The sequence below is a fragment of the Schistocerca serialis genome, chromosome 5 (genome assembly GCF_023864345.2).
Source record: "Schistocerca serialis cubense isolate TAMUIC-IGC-003099 chromosome 5, iqSchSeri2.2, whole genome shotgun sequence".
Taxonomy (NCBI): Eukaryota; Metazoa; Arthropoda; class Insecta; order Orthoptera; family Acrididae; genus Schistocerca; species Schistocerca serialis.
In genome coordinates this window covers 340,421,438-340,441,172 of record NC_064642.1, presented here as the reverse complement: position 1 = coordinate 340,441,172, position 19,735 = coordinate 340,421,438, and the positions used below count along the sequence as shown (strand labels likewise).

The 19,735-nt window shown below is 37.5% G+C and overlaps 1 protein-coding gene across 1 annotated transcript in view; it reads right to left on the bottom strand.

Moving 5' to 3' along the window:
• LOC126480962 (kalirin) overlaps window positions 1-19,735 on the bottom strand; it is a 1,643,174-nt gene that overhangs the window by 1,259,497 nt on the left and 363,942 nt on the right. Inside the window, exons 13-14 of the mRNA XM_050104391.1 lie at window positions 16,313-16,522; window positions 7,636-7,758 (exon numbers count right to left, since the gene is read on the bottom strand). Coding sequence (XP_049960348.1) covers window positions 7,636-7,758; window positions 16,313-16,522 — 333 coding nt within the window. The remainder of the gene's footprint in view (window positions 1-7,635; window positions 7,759-16,312; window positions 16,523-19,735) is intronic.

The window sequence follows — 19,735 nt, the reverse complement described above, 5'->3', positions numbered from 1 at the left end:
ATGGAATGATCACATAGGTTCAGACACTGGTAAAGCAGGTAGCAGACGTCATTTTATTGGTAGAGTATTGGGGATGCATGATCAGTCTACAAATCACGGTCTTAAAAATCGCTCTCGTGACTGGAACAGTCCTCAAATGTGTGGGACCCATACCAAACAGGACTGACACGGGATACTGACTGTACACAGAGTTGGGCAGCATGAATGGTCACAGGTTTGTCTGCTCCATGGGAGGGTATCATAGAGATACTGAAGGAACTGAACTGGAAGATTCTTGAAGATAGACATAAACTACACTGAGAAAGTCTATTAACAAAGTTTCAAGAACTATCTTTAAATGATGACTCTAGGAATATACTACAATCCCCTATGTATTACTCACACAGGGTTTGTAAGGGTAAGATTAGAATAATTACTGCATGCACAGAGACATTCAGACAATCATCCTTCTCACTCCACATGTGAATGGAATGGGAAGAAACCCTAATAACTGGTTCACTGGGATATAGCCTCTGTCATGCACTTTACACAGTTTGCAGAGTACAGATGTAGATATAGAGGAAGAATGGGGAAAAGAAGATGATGAAATAGTAGTAGAAGAAGAAGAAGAAGGAGGAGGAGGAGGAGGATAATGAGGAGGAGGGGGAAAGTGCAAGAGAGCACTACAATGGGAAGGGAGTCGAGACCATGAGGAGTTTTGTACAGGACTGAGTTGAGCAACAACCGTATACGACCTACCTCGCCCTGGAATTGTCACTTGTTTCTTGTTTACAGCTGCTAGATAAAGCCACCCTCATTATGCCAAGAGAGCAAATACAGTGGAATCTTCAGGAGTATTTTGTCCTTGTTGTTTTTTATGTTTTGGCTTTGCATTGAGGGGAAATGAAAAATGAACAGCAGTATTTTTGCAAGTAATGCGAATCTGGAACCTGCTCTGTTCCATTTTTATAACGTATTTTAGAAAAAATAATTAATAAACTGTGTACCTTTTACTTAACTGTTAAGTCAGGCTGACTTCAATAAACTAATAGACAGTCAAAGGAGCAATGAGAATTACACAAAAAATGGGGAGATACTAGAAGAGTAAGAGGGGAGGACTGTAAAGTCAAAGTTTTCCTGCTGGAATTAAGCCACTGTACACACAGGTCAACTTCAAAATGACAATCTTATTCTAGTCTAGTAATTATGTGCATAATGTGGAAATTAATTCAGTTCATGGCACAACCAATCCAAACAAAGCATCTATGAACAATGGCATTATCAAAATCAAAAAGAAGAATACAAAGAATCTACAAGGGTGCCCTTTCCTTATGATATTCTCTCACTATGCCAGTTTATTCTCTTGTTTGTACAAAAACCAAGCAAGATGTCACAATGGTAGGGCACTGCACTCTCATTCAAGAGGATGGTGGGTCAAATTTCCATCCAGATTTAGGTTTTCTGTAGTTCCCCTAATATGGTGAGGGTGTATGCCAGGAATGTTCCTTTGAAAATATCACAGCCAATTCTCTTTCCTTTCCCTCCTGGGCCCATGGGTGTCCTCATCTGTAATGACTTTACTGTCAATGGGGCAATAAAGTCTAAGATCTGATATTTACTTGTTTCATTAAGATTGCTTTTAAACTGCAACGTATGTCCTTCTGAATCTGCTTCCTGTATTCATCTCTTGGTCTCACTCTATGATTTGGTCTCACTCTATGATTTGTACTCCCCACACTTCCATCAAATACTAAATTGGTGATCCTTTGATGTCTTAGAATGTGTCCTATCAACTGATCCCTTCTTAAAGTCAGGTTGCACCAGAAATTTCTTTTCTTCCCAATTTTATTCAGTGCCTCCTTGTTAGTTATGTGATCTACCCATCTAATCTTCAGCATTCTTCTGTAGCACCATATTTCAACATCTTCTATTCTCTTCTTGCCTAAACTGTTTACCATCCATGTTTCACTCCCACCCATGGCTGCTCTCTGTACATATACTTTCAGAAAACACTTCCTAACACCTAAATCTATGTTCGATGTTAATAAATTTCTTTTCTTCAGAAATGTTTCTCTTGCCATTGCCACTCTAAATTTTATATCCTCTCTCCTTCAGCCATCATCTTGTTATTTTACTCCCCAAATAGAAAAACTCATCTACTGTATCTCAGTTTCTAATCTAATTCTCTCAGTATCACCTGATTTAATTCAGCTGCATTCCACTATCCTCACCCAAACTGTCACAGAATTCCTAAAAACTGATGGCAAGGTCCCCAGTCACATTCATGAAAGGATTAGGAATGTTACTGGGTTGCTGCAGTTGATACAGTGTCAACATTTAGACATTCATTTTGTTTCTGAAGAGAAGCTACTGGGAGAGTGATATTGGCTGATCGAAAGCAGAGTGGCTAACAAACTGCTGAGACTGCCCTAAACATTATGTTTATGCGGATTTTTGGAAAATAGCAAGCAATTATGTGCAATACTTCATCAGCTCAAGGAAAAAAAAAAGTGTGTGTGTGTGTGTGTGTGTGTGTGAGAGAGAGAAAGAGAGAGAGAGGAGAAGAAGAAGAAGAAGAAGAAGAAGAAGAAGAGGAAAGGCAACTCTTCACTGAAGTGAGCTCACCCAACAAAAATGTGAGTGTGTACAGATCACACACACACACACACACACACACACACACACACACACACACATGTGCAAATGAGTGCTCAAACCATTCAAAGGATTGGAGGAATTACCTGCCAAGACCACTAAAGAAAGCTTATTGCTGTTGTCTCCAGACAAGAAGACTGGAAAACTGTGTGTGTTACTAGCTGAGGAACAGAGACAGCAGTTTTTCCTATCGCAATACTATAAAAATGTTGAGAAGGATGGAAATTTAACTGAATCCAAGACCACTATTCACAACAGTTCTAGCTACAAGCTGTGTAAATTGCACTCTGTTTTCTTCTAAGTTAAAAGAGAAATAATTTAGGGGGCATTACTTTCTGATTGACCCCTGTGCCTTCAACTCTGCTTCCATCTTGAAACAGCCAGGAGTGCAAACATCATGCTGGTCTTTCCCAGCCACCAGCACAATACCTCTCCTCTACCTGTCATTGATTAGGAGGTCAGTGTTATCATCTTCTCTTGACACAAAGAAAGGCAAGATGACAGAGAAACACTTTTACAGTTAAACAATGCTGCAGTTTGATTTTGTACCTCACCTTTCTATGGACAAACATACAACCAATAAACAATTACTGAAGAAAATGAAAACCTTAGGAAATGATGCCCTTTAACATTTGCAGCAAGCTAAAACTCTCTTCTACGGAATTTTTCTCCTTTCCTAAGATACCAACTATTATACTGCAGGGTAATTTTTACATGTGTTGCTTTCATTATCATCCCATAAAAAAGGCCCTTAATTCATGATATGAGTTTACCCTATTGTCTTTCTCTTTACTTAATAAACCACGACTATAATACATTCTGCCCTTTTATGTTCACCTTACATGGGTTAGTCATAAAAATTGAAATACCACCTTGAAAAATTAATTTGTTTATTTATTTGCAGATACAAGTGTGCAGCCCTGGTACGGAGAGAAACCCTGCATCACAGCACAATAGCACACCACTAGAGGAGCTGCACCAAAGTAAAACATTTATTCTCTCCTCAAAATATGTTTTGCAAATTGTTTAACAAGCACACTGGCAAATTACTGATATGTCTTCATAAATGTCCTACTAACAAACAAAAACAATGTTGGCTGGTGACAAAGTTGTAACCCTACGAATTTTTTCGCGAAAAAGTGAATGTCTCCAGGAATCCTTTACTTATAAAACCTCTGTGCTATCTTGGACAGAAAAAGTTCATCAGAGCTATAGACAGCATCATTAGGCACATTCTTAGATATGCCTGGATAAATCAGTCAATCATAGCACAGGCAAATTAAATGAAAGGGAGGGAGATAGTCATAGAACAGCTATCTTACAATGAAGCACATTCTACCACATACTGCTTCTTATGGTGATTATTTGTTTGTGTTACACTCATCCCCACAAATGAATCATCATATAGATGTAGGGTTATCCATTTGGTCCTGGTGATGCACATGGCACACAATTTTGCCATGCTACATCATTTATGAAAGAAACAATTGGCGAAGTTGGATCAATTTTCTGCACTCTGTCTTTATGAAATAGTCTTAAAATAAATTACTAGCCTCACTCTGCCGGTGCGTCAAGTAGCCACAACATCGACAGAACTGACATTAGCCCTGTAAGAATCTGGTTGCAACCAAGTAGACTCTGATTTAACAATACATGGCTGACAGTTTCCACTTTACCTACTGGAAAAAAAAAAAGGAACAAAAGTCCTCAGAGTCTAAGGTAAGAAAAGTCTCAGGATGAGAGTAAAAATGTGTGAGGGTTAAACAGTTTCTGAGGAAATGATATGTCCATTTTTTTCACTTTCAGTTGTTTCATGAAACGTGTTCCTATAGCAAACACCTCTTCCTGTTAGCAACTGGCTCATTATCCCAAGGCATAGTAACTAACAATGGATAAGGAAGTTATGAAATCCAAGATAAAATACAAAATAACATCCTACTGGTATTAAATCATGACAAACTCCCTTTAAAAAATCAAATCTGCCAATACAAGACCAAATTCATGAGAGGAAATATATCTGCAATTTCATGTTAACTCTCCATACTTGAAAAGTAACATAGCTGATACCTAAGGATCACAAATGTCATCTTAACAGAAAGAAACACTGCTGGAAATTGTAATTTCTGTTTTAATCACTTACTATATATGTAGGATAACTACTTTCCTCCCAACAGGTTCTTCATAGATTTCTTCAACCACCTTGTTTTTAGTTATTCCCCATCTTCCACCAACTCTTCTCATAATTTACTTTGTTACTTACTGATCAATGAAAATTCACTGACATCAGGAGAAACACTTCCAGAACATAAGCTGGTGCAGCAAGCTCTTAGAAAGAGCACTCTCTGAATGCTAAGAACTCTCCATTACTTACAACAGTTGGATTTAGGAAACCTAAACCCATTGTCTAAAGGCTTAAGACAATTGAGGGTCTTACAGAAATGGGTCCAACACTGTTCTCATACATGACTGCAAGCCCATAATACATCAATCATGGGTTCAAGGATGAGCAAATTACATATATGCCATGTCAGTCTCTTTGATAGCTGTTCTCAAAATTAAAATCCAGTTTGGATCATTTACTGTTATCAGATATTATTTCTACACCATTGGAAATGAAGTGTTATAGACTGAAGGGTCTACAGTAAAGCTGCAACTGTATGACCATCCCTGCAGACAAAGATGTGCTCTGTTCAACAGCTAGCTCATTAAAATTCTCTTGTGTGTGGCTGCTTATGACTGAACAGTTCTACTACATGACGACACTTCCCCTCAACAAACATAGGTATCGGAGAGACAAAAAATTTCATGTAAGATGCACTTATTATAGAGCAAGAGTTGCAGTGCTGAGAAAATGGCCTATCTCTAATGAACTACACTCAAAGAGACAGAGTACCATAGAGTGGCAACACCATGATCAGACTGAAGAAAAGTGAGCAACCCTCTACCATGTTTTTGAAAGTCAGAACAAGGGGCATAGTAACTAACAATGCATAAGGTAATTATGAAATCCAAGTTAAAATAATAAATCCACATATTCATATAAAGTTAAACAGAAAAAAGGTGTTCCTGTGCTGGTGTACAACACAAATGCACAAAATGAGTAACAGGTAATATTTGTAAACTGTACACACTTTAAATAAGATATATTCAGAGTTTTATTACTTTTGGATGTGCAGTTACACACTTTCCAAACATTAGGTATAATTTTGAAACGACATTCAGAAAATGCTTATTTGCAACTTCCCACATGCATTATCTCATTTTCAAAACAAGCACATAGTGACGAGTGACTAAAATGACATAGCCATGACCACTTTTTACTGGTATTTGGATACCAGTCTTGTGACATCCCTCACCTGCTAGTTTTGGGAGAATTCATTGTATTCTATTGTTTCTAGAGTGTAACTTGGGTGTTAGCGGTATGCTGTTTCAAGGCAACAGCATAAACATGTCACTCTAGGCATGATTTGTTATAATTAAATGTTAATTAAAAACACATCAGCTGTGAAATTCCTTAGAAGATTCTAAGATGAACCATCTTAATGTTCAAAATGGCATGTGGTCACTGTGGTCATGTGAAGCAACATACAGTTACCGAGTTGAAGGCAGTACTTTTGCATCTTGGTAAAGACAATATTTCCCCCCCTTTTCCCCTATCTTCACATTTATTAACACATTCTGGGATTTCCTTATTCATGTATCGAAAGTATGTTCTGCAATAGTCAATGTTATTTGCATATAAGAGTGTGCACTATGAGTAATCAGTTTCTGTGATTTCATGACTTCAGTCTGAGTAAGAAACAAAACATGAAGTAGTTGTGAGTGAGACAATTAGCAGTGAAATTTATATTCTTTCTTGTCACAAATATTTGAATGGGTCTTTTTTCTAAATATGTTGCAATTTCCGAGGGTGTGGTTAGGCAGGAATCTAAGAGTACAGCTTGAATGGCTGTGAGTGAAATGAACAGCAGTCATATTCAAAGTCTTGCTTGTCACAAATATTTAGTTACACAGTCTTTACGAGTTCTTTCATAAATCTGGCGATCAAGACAAGGTTCACATTGCATAGCGAGTGATAGATGTCTTGTAGCTGCTTTCCCATCTCAGCCAAATGCCTTCTGCACACCATATTACTTCCTCGTTTTAATAGCTCATACAAAATCACTCTCAAAGATATGGCAAATAATCATACAGGATGGCACCGCAGAGAGTGCTAAACAATGAATCACAGAATCTCTATGTACACTCCATCTCTCTGATTACACTCACATGTCTGTCTAGTAGTCCTGATTGAATACTTCCACTGTTTCCTTAAATTTTTCTTGATCAATTTCTAAAAAGTTGATTAGATGATTAGTTGTCACATGATTCATAAATAAAACACAACCATCATTCACAATTGGTTTATGCTGTATATTTTTACATGTTAGTATAGTTCATATACTTTTGTAAAATGACATTTCACAATCATAAATGGAGAATTCACAAAGAAATTTTGGATTCTGGTGGACGTCGATTACAAGAGTCTCAATATCTCCCTCTTAGCAACAAAGAGTATAAGAGCCGGAGTACTGATTCCATCACACAACATTTTACAGAATAGTTGGGCAACATGTGTCCTTAAATACAAAATAGTACACTTGATACACTATCACATCTGACAGCAAGTGTCAGAGTTAATGTAATTCTAAACAATGTTGGCATTATTGTTGAATCATTCAGAACGAAGGTCAGAATACAAATAATGCCAACTTCTGTTGCATTATAAACTATTTTCTGCTATATTTCATATTTAAACGTTTTTTGATATACATAATGTGCACATTACATTCCAAAGCAATTTTTAAGAAAAATGAGAGCAAGGGGAAAGATGGTAAAAAACTGCAAAAATAATATATGCCATTCTTACATAAAATAAGCAGCCATCCCCTGCCGATCTGAGATGCAAGCGCAATTGAAGGTTATTTAAGTTTACATGCAGTACATTTCATGGTAACTTACCTGTGCAACATTTTCAAAGTGTTCATGGCTCTTCTGGTAAACACGTGCTTTCTGTAAGTTGCGTCCTATACCAACATTTTTTCGAAGGAAAACTTCTCCATGGTTTGCCAACCAGTCAAGGACCTAGAATAAAAAGGAAGAACCTGACAAGAAAGCTTCAGATACAGAGCCAAGTGAAAACAAATTATCATAACATGATGTGACCACATATTACTCATGTACAGCAGATACTTTTGCAGTTTGTCTGTTAGTTTTACTTACTATAAATAAAACAGGTGTCAAGTGCAATATACTCTTTGTAATTCTGAAGGTAGCAGAGATAAAATATAGTGAGAAAAATATTATCTGCAACTTGGACAGAAAACAGACTGTAGTTACAAGAGCTATTCAGAAAGTAGGGAACGTTTCCGTCTGATGCCGCTAGACACGCGCCAATCGCAAATATTTTGGTATGTGCGTGCTCGGCAGCTCAGTCGGCATCCATATGTGACAGCGGGAACGTCTCTGCACATCTGTTTTTTTTTTTATATTTGAATTTGAAAGGTGCACTGCGATCAAAAATCCTGCCAGTTGTGAGGTGCGGTCTGTGATACAGTTTTTGTTGGCAAAAAACCTAAAACCTATAGAAATTTTCGTAAATTGTGTGGAGTGTATGGAAACAATGTAATGGGTGAATGTTCCATCTGGAAATGGTGCACTCGGTTTAAAAATGACTGAACTAACGTTAATGATGAAGAGAAGAGTGGACGCTCGAGCACTGTGACTGACGATCTTGTCGCTAAAGTTGATGAAGCGATTCGTGAAAACCATCGCTTCACATAACGAAGCTTTTGCTTTCTTTTCCACAAATTTCACGGACTTTGTTGTTTGAAACTGTCATTCAAAAGCTAGGCTACCACAAATTTTGTGCATGATGGGTGCCCAAAATGCTTACAGAGCACCATAAAGAACAGCAAATGGGGCAACATTGACATTTATGGAGGCCTACCACAAACATGGTGATTCATTACTGGATGGAATCATCAACGGTGACAAGACATGGATGAAACACATCAGTTGCGAGACAAAATTACAGTCCATGGAGTGGGCGCACACAAGGTCCCCCCCAAAAACCAAGAAAATGTTTGCAAACCTTGTCAACATGGAAGTTGATGGGGAAAGTGTTTTGGGATAGGCAAGGTGTGCTTCTTATTGATTTTCTCAAACATGGAGCAACCATAAATTCTGCCCGGTACTTTCAAACTTTGCACAGTCTTAGAAGAGCAGTTCGAAACAAATGCCAAGGAAAGCTGACATCCAAAATTTTGTTTTTGCATGACAGTGCCTGACCTCACATGGCAAACCGCACTAAAGAACTCCTTAATTCATTCAGATGGGAAATTTTCCTACAACCCTGATCTTGCACCAAGCGACTTCCGACTGTTTCCCAAGATGAAGATCTGGCTTGCAATGCAGCACTTTGATGACGGTACGGAACTCCAGGCAGGCGTGACCCACTGGCTGAAGTCTCAAGTGGCAGAATTTTACAATGAAGGTCTTTCAAAGCTTTTCCATTACTACGATAAGTGCCTCAGTGTATTTGGTGACTATGTAGGAAAGTAGTATGTCAGTCGCTCTTTCAGATGTATATAATAAAATGTATTTCTTGTACTTAGTTTTTTTTAATGCCAAAACATTCTCTGCTTTCTGAATAGCCCTCATATAAGACTGAAAGGTCATGCAAGGGAAGCAGTAGTTAAGGAAGAAGTGAGACAGCATTGTAGCCTATCTGTGATGTTATTCAATCTGTATACTGAGTAAGCTGTGAAGGAAACCAAAGATAAAGCTACAAAGTAAATTAAATTTCAAAGAGAAGAAATTAAAACTTCGAGGCTTTCCAATGATATAGTAATTCTGTTAGCGACAGCAAAGGTTTGAAAGAGCAGTTGAACAGAAGAGGTTATGTCTTGAGAAAAGGTTATAAGATGCATGTCAACGAAAGTTAAAGAAGGGTAATGGAATGTAGCTGAGTTAAATTAGGTTATGTCAAGGGAATTGAATTAAGAAACGAGACATTAAAAGCAGTAGAGTACATGTTGCTGTTTTGGGCAGCATAATAACTTATGATGGCCAAACTGGAGAGGATACAAGATACAGACTGGCAATGGCAAGAAAAGCATTTATGAAAAAAGGGAAATTCATTAACGATGAATATAAGTTTCAAAGACAGGAATTCTTTTCTGAATGTATTTGTCTGGAGTGTAGCCTTATGCAGAAGTTAAATGTGAATAATAAGCAGTTCAGGCAAGAAGACAACAGAAGCTTTTGAAACGTGGTGCTACCGAAGAATGCTGAAGATTAAATGAGTAGATCTAGTAATAAGTGAATGAGTATTGAACTGAAATGAGGAGGAAAGAAATTGATGGTACATCTTGACTAAAAGAAGAGTTTGGTTCATGGCATACACCTGAAGGCATCAAGGAATTGTCAGTTTGATACTGTAGGGAAGTGTGTGGAGCAAAACTGCAGATGGATGCTTTATTACAGCAAACAGTTTCAAATGGAAGCAGAGATAATGAGGCTTTCACGTAACAGACCAGTGTGGGAAGATGCAACAAATTAGACATTGGACCACATTACAGCACAAACAAAACAGGATACAGAGACTTAACTATTGGTTCATATTGTCTACCGCTCTATCTGAGAGAAGCAGAGAGAGAGAGGTGAGTACAGACCCACTTTGTGCAAAACTGATGCATGGAGAGGTGGAGGGAATTGGCTGTACCCCAAAGACTAGTATTCATGTTATTCATGTCTGCATGCATGCAGTAAATGAAGAAATGTAAACTATGGTGACGGTATTACCTGGAAGGCTCACGGATTCCCTTGAGACAAGGATGTGCAGCAGGTAGTTATGCACTTCTTCATGCATCAGAATACAGTATTTTACAAAAGGGGTATCTTCAACCTGGTGCATTGGTGGGATGATTGCCTCAGGGCTCACAGTGATTTTACCTGATTGACATACCAATTCTGAACTGTATGGTCTTCAAATGGGTACTTTTTGATAACCTCTTATATTTTGCATAGGTTGGAAAAACCATAAGTATGCAGACTGCTTGCCCAAATACTTATGAATTAAGCTGACTGAGATTTGGTGAGCCAAAAGTTAAAGAAAAACTAAAGAAATAGTAAGTGGGAGAATGACATATGAGTGCTGTTCAGAAAGTAACCTCCAATTGTATGTAACAAGGAAAGTGAAGGGGGAATGTAACAGTCACAACACTAAATCATACCATTGTGATAAAACTACCTTTCGAAATGACAGATTCAACAGAATACGATTTCTCTTTTTTGTTACACTGCAGAGGGAGAAAGCCTGCTTAACAGAGTCATGTCTAGTGATGAGACATAGGTTTCTTATACTAACATGGAAGCAAAGATACAGTCAGTAGGGTTGTGTTATACTGCCTCACCCAACAAACAAACAAATCAGCATGCCACACTGTATTAATCAGAAAGATTATTGTGTCACCCAATAGTGTTATCAATGATCAAGAATGCACTCAAACTATTTACGACTGCCCTATGGCATACACCAAGAAATACTAAGGATACAGACTGATTTATCAGTATGGTAAACTTTTAGCACTTTTATACCAAATATTGGTAATTGTGTAATAAAATAGTCAGTGTTTCAATTCCTCAAGTGCCCTTAATTTGTATGAGTATTAATGAGGAATCAGTTTGCGTTCTCCTGGATTCAGACAGCTCTTCTATCTCAATGGTTAGTAAAGCTTGATGTTCCACCAGTTGACATGTATGTAAATTGCCTCCATTGAATCCAGTTGATGGGATTTGTAAAATGACCAAATTTTGGCTAGCTGGCATGCCCCCATGAGTGAACTCAGGAAAATGGAAAAAAGATTCCAATGAGATGAGTCCCAAGAATCCAGGTTCAGAGTTTAAGAAATGCCACAGCCAGTATACCAGTCCTGATAATTCCAGATTTCTCAAAAGAGTTTGTCCTTCAAACTGCTGCATCTCTGCCCATTGTTGCAGGTATATCCAATGCACAGGCATCTGGTGGCTTATGTGCCACCAGCGTTGTCTGACTTCGAAAGCAAGTATTCTTTTCATGAGTGGGACACAGTAGCAGTTCTCCCTGCCCTGGAAAAGTTCCGGGTAGTTGGGTACTTGGTAGATCACGGAATATCAGGTGTACTGCCAGATGGGCCATTAACATTGCAACTTTCTATTTAAGATATGGCTTGTCAGAGTTCATGGAGTACTGTGACGGATACCATGAGCTGTATGTCTGAGGGAGAGGACCAATACCAGATTAGCGAATATCTTTGGAACTCCTGGTCAATTGGTTCAACTTTACATTGTAGAACTTGCTCCTCTTGTAATTATAAAAGGATGTGAGGGTATTTCAAGATGAGGATCCCAAGCTTAAGATAATTAAGGACAAGTTGAGAGTGGGTAAACATATGGCCTGGTGTCAGGTTGGCCATTAAGGCCAAGATGGTAAGATTATGGTGCCCTCAATTAGATCCCCATGATATTTACAGATTATTTTGAGTACCTGGTGCATGGTCATTTGTGTGTGTTGAAAACTATGATAAAGATCAGAGAAAATTTGTTCTGCAAGGGGATGTACAAAGACATTAAAATGGTGGTCCAGAAATATAAGCTTTGTGGGATGAGTAAGCCTGCAATGAATAATCACCAAGGTTTACTGGCATCCACCATAGCACAATCCCCAATTGAGAAGATTTACATTAATCTGATGACCTGTTCCTGGGTTCTAAACACCGTTTCCAATAACACTGGTTTGTGTTGCTGCGTTTATGCATTTTTGTCGGTTAGTACCGGCATGGGAGAGTACTGCAAGGGGTACTACTCATTACTTGCGGTCCACATTTGGTATGGTTGCCCCCCTCCCCAACCTCCCTCCCAACCTGCCCCCACCCCCCATATCTGGTTTCTGTTATTGCCACTGCCTCGAACTCCAAAATGTTCCACAAGGTTTTACCTGGGATGGGTACAGCACATGTAACCACCACACCATATTATTATAGCTTACCGCCACTGTGATCATTCTCTCTAGATTCAAACCTTGAATTGGCTAGCCCTTGCTTTTAATACGTGGTACACAGGGGCCATAAGCAAACTCCAGTTGCCCTCATGCATATTTTTAAGCTCAATTGTCCATGGGTCAACCTATGGAATATTAACAATCTCCTTATGCACAGGGTTCATCAGTACAAAACCGTGCGAATTTGAGATCCATCCATACTATTTAAGCAGAGAAGGTACGATACTGGGAGATGGTCAACCTCCTTCAAGTTCAGATATAAGGTTTGAATTCACAACTTTGGTTTTGCTCGCAGGGCTGCTGACAGGGTTGCAAGCAAATTGTTGCAACAGTTTTAAGGGTCCTGCAGACATCATAAAATTTCTTTCCCATCCTGGTATGGGATCCCAAAACTCAGGGGGTATTAAGGGCCTATGTGTCTCAGAATATGGTCTATTTGGAACAATAAATGTTTACTGTTTTTATCAATTTTATTTTAAAGTTTATATTAATATCAAAATTAATCAGGGCATTTTGGTTGCCTGGAGTTTTTGATATATAATGTTTTTATTTAACATTGTGTAAATTTTGTTGTGTCATCATACTTTAAGATTGTTTCAGTGGGGAGGATGTGCAATTATGCTCCTCTACTCAGGCAGCACTTGCTACATGGGAAGAGGCCAGTCCCTGTTCCTTGCGTAGTGGACAGCAGTACACTGGCGAGAGAGGGAGTGTTTTTCTGACTTGAGCAGCAACAACGTGGCAGAAATTAGCTGTCTCAGTCTGGGCTGAGATATCAGCCACGTGCAAGAGATGACTGGGCTGCGCTGTGAGTCTGCATGTTAACAGCCACACGGAATGCATGCGAGCACTTCCTGGCCCAGGTAGTGTATTTGATCCATCACATGAATTGCTGTGGTAATTGTATTCGGAGACTTATGATAGCTGTCAATAGCACAGTGTTGCTATAAATGGTTTTTACCTCTTTCTGTATCTTAGATTGTCATGTTCTTTCAAGATCCTTTCTGGCACCACTTAATTTTGTTACTGCCTCATTTGTTGCTGATTATAAAATTTATTATAATATATGATTTATAAAATTTGGCAAACGTTACCATCTACTGCAAGGTAGTTCAAATATGAGTTACCAGTTTTTATCATGACAGTTTTAAATTGTTTGTTTTTCTAAACTGCTGATGTTCTAGTTGTGAGGTCTTTCTTGTAAATAAAATTGTCTAATGGGAAACCAAATGGGCTTTGTCACAACCAAATCCAGCTTACCACTCCCTATCATAACTAGTTCGCCTGTTAAATATAATTGGTAACCCCATAGTCCTGTTGCAATCATTTATAGTAACTGTATGAAGTAGTAGTTTTACAATTGTTCTAGTGAATTTGCTTTAAATATATTTTATTTATAGTCTAATGAAGGTTATTCTCTGAATAACTCTCTTCTACACATTCATGAAACTCTTGCATTTATTTCCACCTAAACAAACTTGATGAGCTATGTAGCAGTTTTACACATTGTGATTGTTGGTCAATTTTTGTACCTGCTATGCATAAATAACACCAGTTTCACACCAACAGAATTACAAACAGATAAATACACAAATGGAAAGTGGAAGTTGCATACATTTTTTGTTTAGATGTTTCAGAAAGTAGCAGCCAGTAATTACAATGCACTGACATTACATTCATTCCAAAGCACATAAAACACACATTCAGCAAAAACTTAATTTCTGTTAGAAATTGCATTATGCAATACACAGCTGCAATGGTGTATGTTTTTTTAGAGACAATTTCAGGCTAGGATCAGACCATCATCTGGTCCAAAACCCATCTCAGCTAAGCATTTCTGAAATTGAATAACAGTTATCAGATGTACATTTTTCTGTCACTGATATTAGCTGTATTACAGAACAATTTCCATCTGATAACTGTTATTGCAATTATGCAAGTGCTAGCTGAGATAGTTTTTGGAGCCAATGATGATCTGATCCTAGAATGAAATCAATCTCTACTAAAATATACCATTACAAATGTGTATTGCATAATGCAATTCTTAACATTCATTAAGGGTTTACATCATCATCTCTGGTGGCTTCAGTCACCTGTGACTGCAGTCGTGTGTGTGAGTTGCGTTTATTTATTTAATTTATTTATCCATCTTTAAGCATTTACATGCAATCGATGTCGTCATGAGTAATGTACAATTTACATATTAAGAAATATAACTATTGTGAGGTATCACACAAAGCTAAAGTATACATTTTAAAAGAACATACATAATAAAGGAATACATTTGATACATAAAGATATCCCACATAACTAAAGTGTGCATTTTAAAGAATGTGCATAATAAAAGAATACATTTCATACATAAGGATTTCTCCACATGTTTAACAGTTAAATGTGGAATTACAGAGACAAAAAGAAGCTTAGGAAGAGGTTCAAACAGAGTTGCAAGTTGTTTTGTAAGTCACGTCTATTTTTGAAGGGTTTTCAAATTCTTTAACACTGTAAAAAGCTTTGTCTTTCAGCTATTTTTTAGTCTTACTTTTAAATATATTAAGAGAGACACAATGTGCCTGCATGGGTAATGTGTTGAAGAGCCTTATTCCCATGTACTCATCACTGTCTTTTGTTTCCTTGAGTCGAGTTGTTGGTATGTCTATGTTTGACGAGTGTTATGATTATGAACGGACTGCCTAAGATTGTAACTGTTAAAGTTTTCTTTTATGTACAAAAGGTAGCTGTATATAAAGAGAGAATGGACTGTCATTATCTGTAATTCTTTGAAGTATGACCTACATGATATGTTATTTTTGGTAATCCCAGAGATGCTCCTGATGGCTTTCTTCTGCCAAATAAAAATTTTCCTGGACCATGGAGAATTACCCCATAGAAGAATACCATAGCTAATATGGCAATGAAAGAATGCATAATAGGAATTAATCAGCAGGCTTTCAAAAACACAGGTGTGTAATTTTTTCAGAAGATAGATAACTTGCGAAAGCTTTCGAGATATGTTGTCTATGTGACTCTGCCAGGTTCATTTCGTATCTAAGTATATGCCAAGAAGTTTGGTAGAAGTGTACTCAATATCAGCATTGGATAAGCTGAAGGATATATTTACAGTCTTTTCATAGTTAATAGCTAACTACTCATTGGCTTCGAACCACATATTGGATAATCTGAGAAAATCTTTACTTTGCTCCTTCAGTTCATTTATGTCCTTCCCTGAATTGATGAAAGTTGTATCACCTGCGTAAAGCACAGATTTGCATGGCATATTGCTGGGCAGGTCATTTATAAATATTATAAACAGTAATGGCCCCAGCACTGATCCTTGGGGAACACCTCTAGTGACATTCAGTAACTGTGACTTTTGACCGTTGTAGCTTACAGTTTGCTTTCTGTTACTGAGATATGATTTAATGAGGGAGAGTTCCAGATCCCTAATGCCATAACATCATAGTTTTTCCAGCAGTATTGTGTGGTTTACAGAATCAAATGCTTTGCTTAAGTCCGTGTGTGTGTGTGTGTGTGTGTGTGTGTGTGTGTGTGTGTGTGTGTACTTAGACAATAATTCAGCATCTACAAATCAAAGCTTACCTGTTTGACATCTTCTTGAAAAAGTCTTAAAGCAAGTCGCTGATGAAGTTTGATTTTCTTCGCATGCCATTTCTGCTCTAGTGTCCGGTGGTGGTTTAGTATTTGATGTATAACAGCTAAGACATGACTTGCTCCCTCAGAATAGTCAGCAGCAGGATTACCTGTATGCCTTCCTGCTGGTTCAAATACTACCTGTCCATCTGAAGTAACCTGCAATGATAATTACTCCTCAACATTCATTCTCAGATAACTGAACTTCCAAGAATAATTTTCTTTAGAGTAGTATCTATCAAGATGGAGCATTCAGCAGTGAACACCAATATGCAAAATATGGTATTCTCACAATACTAAGGAAATTAATGATGACTGGCTGGTAAGGAAAAAATAAAAATGGTAAAGGCATAAATAAAAAATGTACACAATAGTAATGGAGAAAACATTAAAATTTGGAAAGCAAAAATAAGAAAAATTTAGACCCAAGCAAAAAAGGGAAAACTGTTATGGCATATATATGAAATTTAGCAGCCACAGAAGACAAGGAGGTAAATCATTCATTACAGACATCTTAAACTGCGGAACTGGAGAAGAATGACACTGAAGAAAATGATCATATGGCATTATTAGCCATCAGACCCACATCTGGAGTTGTTCAGTCTCCTGGTACAAGTCTTTCTACTTGATGCCAATTCATACACACATGCGCTGATGATGATAAGTTAATATGATTAGGACAACACAACCATCCATTTGTCCAGTGAAGAAAATCTCTGACTTGATTGGGAATTGAACCCAAGACCCCATAATCTAGAAGCAGTGACACTAACCACTGGATCATTAGCTGCAAACATGATGACATTAAGAGACAGACAGGAAAACACACAACAGGACTAAAATGCAATTGGGTATACTGGAGGAAAGCATGGCCACTTGAACAAATGACAGATAATATTGGAACAGACCATCATCATCATCATATCCCAATTATTCCATCTTATTTTATGGGTCTGCAAAAGTCTGAGATGGCAGAAACAGCCACACATACATTATACAGAAATGTCCCAAGCTGTAAGTTCTTGACTACAAGTACATTCAGAAAGAAAACTTCAGTGATTCATGCAGTGAACCAGATGGATGAACGAGACACATGTCTCACCTACATCTATATCTTGATGGTACTATCCATTTCAATCACACATGACCTGTTCCTGGTGGATGCTTCTAAACAGCATGGAAGGACCAGTGTTATGGATGGATAAAGTATGTGAGCTGTGAATGTTATCGGGGACAGGTGAGATCTGTCGTCATTTTGAGTGAACTGTCCATCAACACTGAATCAGCTGTAGATTCTGTTGTGAGTCAATGCCACAGACAGGAGATATTTAAGAAAAGAAGTTGTCAAAATGCAGATGCTGCCGATATCTATCACCTCATCCATAGGCCTATCTTCCAAAAATAAACAATTTAGGGAAAAGACACGATAGCGACCCTGATGAGGAACAACATTCATATGGAACCGTAGCTCATTACAATATGGAATGCTCTAACAAGAGCAGAAGAGTAGGTTATGTTAATGCGCACAGGTGTGGAATTCATAATACAAATCAAAGAGGTGAATGGTAATATGAACGCAGGCTGTGGACAAAGATTGGAGGAAACAGATGGTATCTCTGACGTAATGCTATACTCACAAACAATGAGTAGCAGCTAACTCTTGGAAAGGTGGTTGACACTTTATGTTGGGCTTTGTGTCAAAAGCCTCATTTAGAAGTCTTCACTGGAAAGTTTCATGGATTTAATTTATATGTGAAAAAACAGATTCAGTGATCTACTGAGCACTGGATAAATTAGGATCAAGAGACTTCTACACAAATCTGGGACTAAGAGACATCTCTCATAATCCCAGGTTCATGCAGAAATCTCCTGGTCCTGGTTTGTTCTGTGCTCAATAGGTCTCAGAATCTGTGTATCATGATGATCAAATCATAATTTATAGCTTTTGGGCAAGTAGAAAAAAGGTTTAATAACCATAGTGTTGGAGTCATCAACAGTCAGTATGAAAACAAGTTAGAGGACACATTTTAGTTCGATAACAAGAGGGAAAGAAAGAATAAGATTAGAGAAAACATAAACTTGAATTCTAAAAGAAGTATACACTTAATATAATCTTTGACAGTGCTCTGTCATGGCTCAGTTAAATTATGTGTATATTAAACAGTTTTTGATGTTGCTGAGAACGGTCATACAACAATTTTTAAACGAACACGTGACTGTTTGACTGTATTGTTGTTTATATAATTATGACCTAGGTTTCAGTCCATGTCCAAGTGATTGAGTTTATGTCATTAACATATATTGAAGGACATTAAGTTCAAAATGGGGCATAAATTGAGAAAATATTGGCTCTCCACAAAATACCAGATGTAAAATCATCATCTTGTAAAAAGATCAGTAAATAATAGTGAGAGCATGTCATAATTAGTAAAAACAGACTTACTTGGTATACAAAATTAGAACACATGTCTTTGAGTCGTAATGTTTACCTTTTATAGACCAAGTAAACCTGTTTTTACCCACGTCTTTGAGTTGTAATGTTCATCTTTTATATACCAAGTTAACCTGTTTTTACTAAATATGATGTGGTCCCACCGTTATTCACTGATCTTTTTACAAGATGATGATTTTACATCTGGCATTTCATGGGGAGCCATAATTTTCTTAATCTATGGCTAATTTTGAGCTTAAGGTCCTGCAATATATGTTGTTGAGGGAAAACCTCAATTACTTGAAAATGGCATAAAAGGCCAAAGCCTAGATAGTAATTAAATAAGCAACAATACAGTCAAATGGTGGTGCATTCACTTGAAGAGAAAAAAAATGTGTACATTAATCTCTGATACCAACTGCTCTCCTACAATTCAACTTCTATTCATTCCTCCTCTGTGCTTCTGTCTTCTTTACCATCATATTTGCCTCAAAGAGCATTTCTTATTTCATGACCAACTTACTGTTTGCTTCTCTGTCATTTCTTGCATCACAGATTCACTATGTATTATTGTATACATTCTTCAATTACTTTTTTCCCCTGTAGTCTCTCTCTCTCTCTCTCTCTCTCTCTCTCTCTCTCTCATTCTTCCCTGCTCTCTACAAATTAACTGAGCAGGAAAAAGACTAATAAATTATTACAGTATTTTCCTTAATATTCTTCTATGCCATGTTCTCTTTGTGTATATATGGCTTCAGACTCCTACACAATTTTTGTCAACCTCTGAAAACCCATTAATCAGTCCGAACAAATATGATGTAATAGAATAATAGTTATTACAAGAACTGTCATTGTTATAATTGTGGCTTTGCTGATAAGTGTGAGAAATCTTAGAAAAGTAATGTTATTTTTCAGCAAGGGAATGGAAATGAGTCATTTTT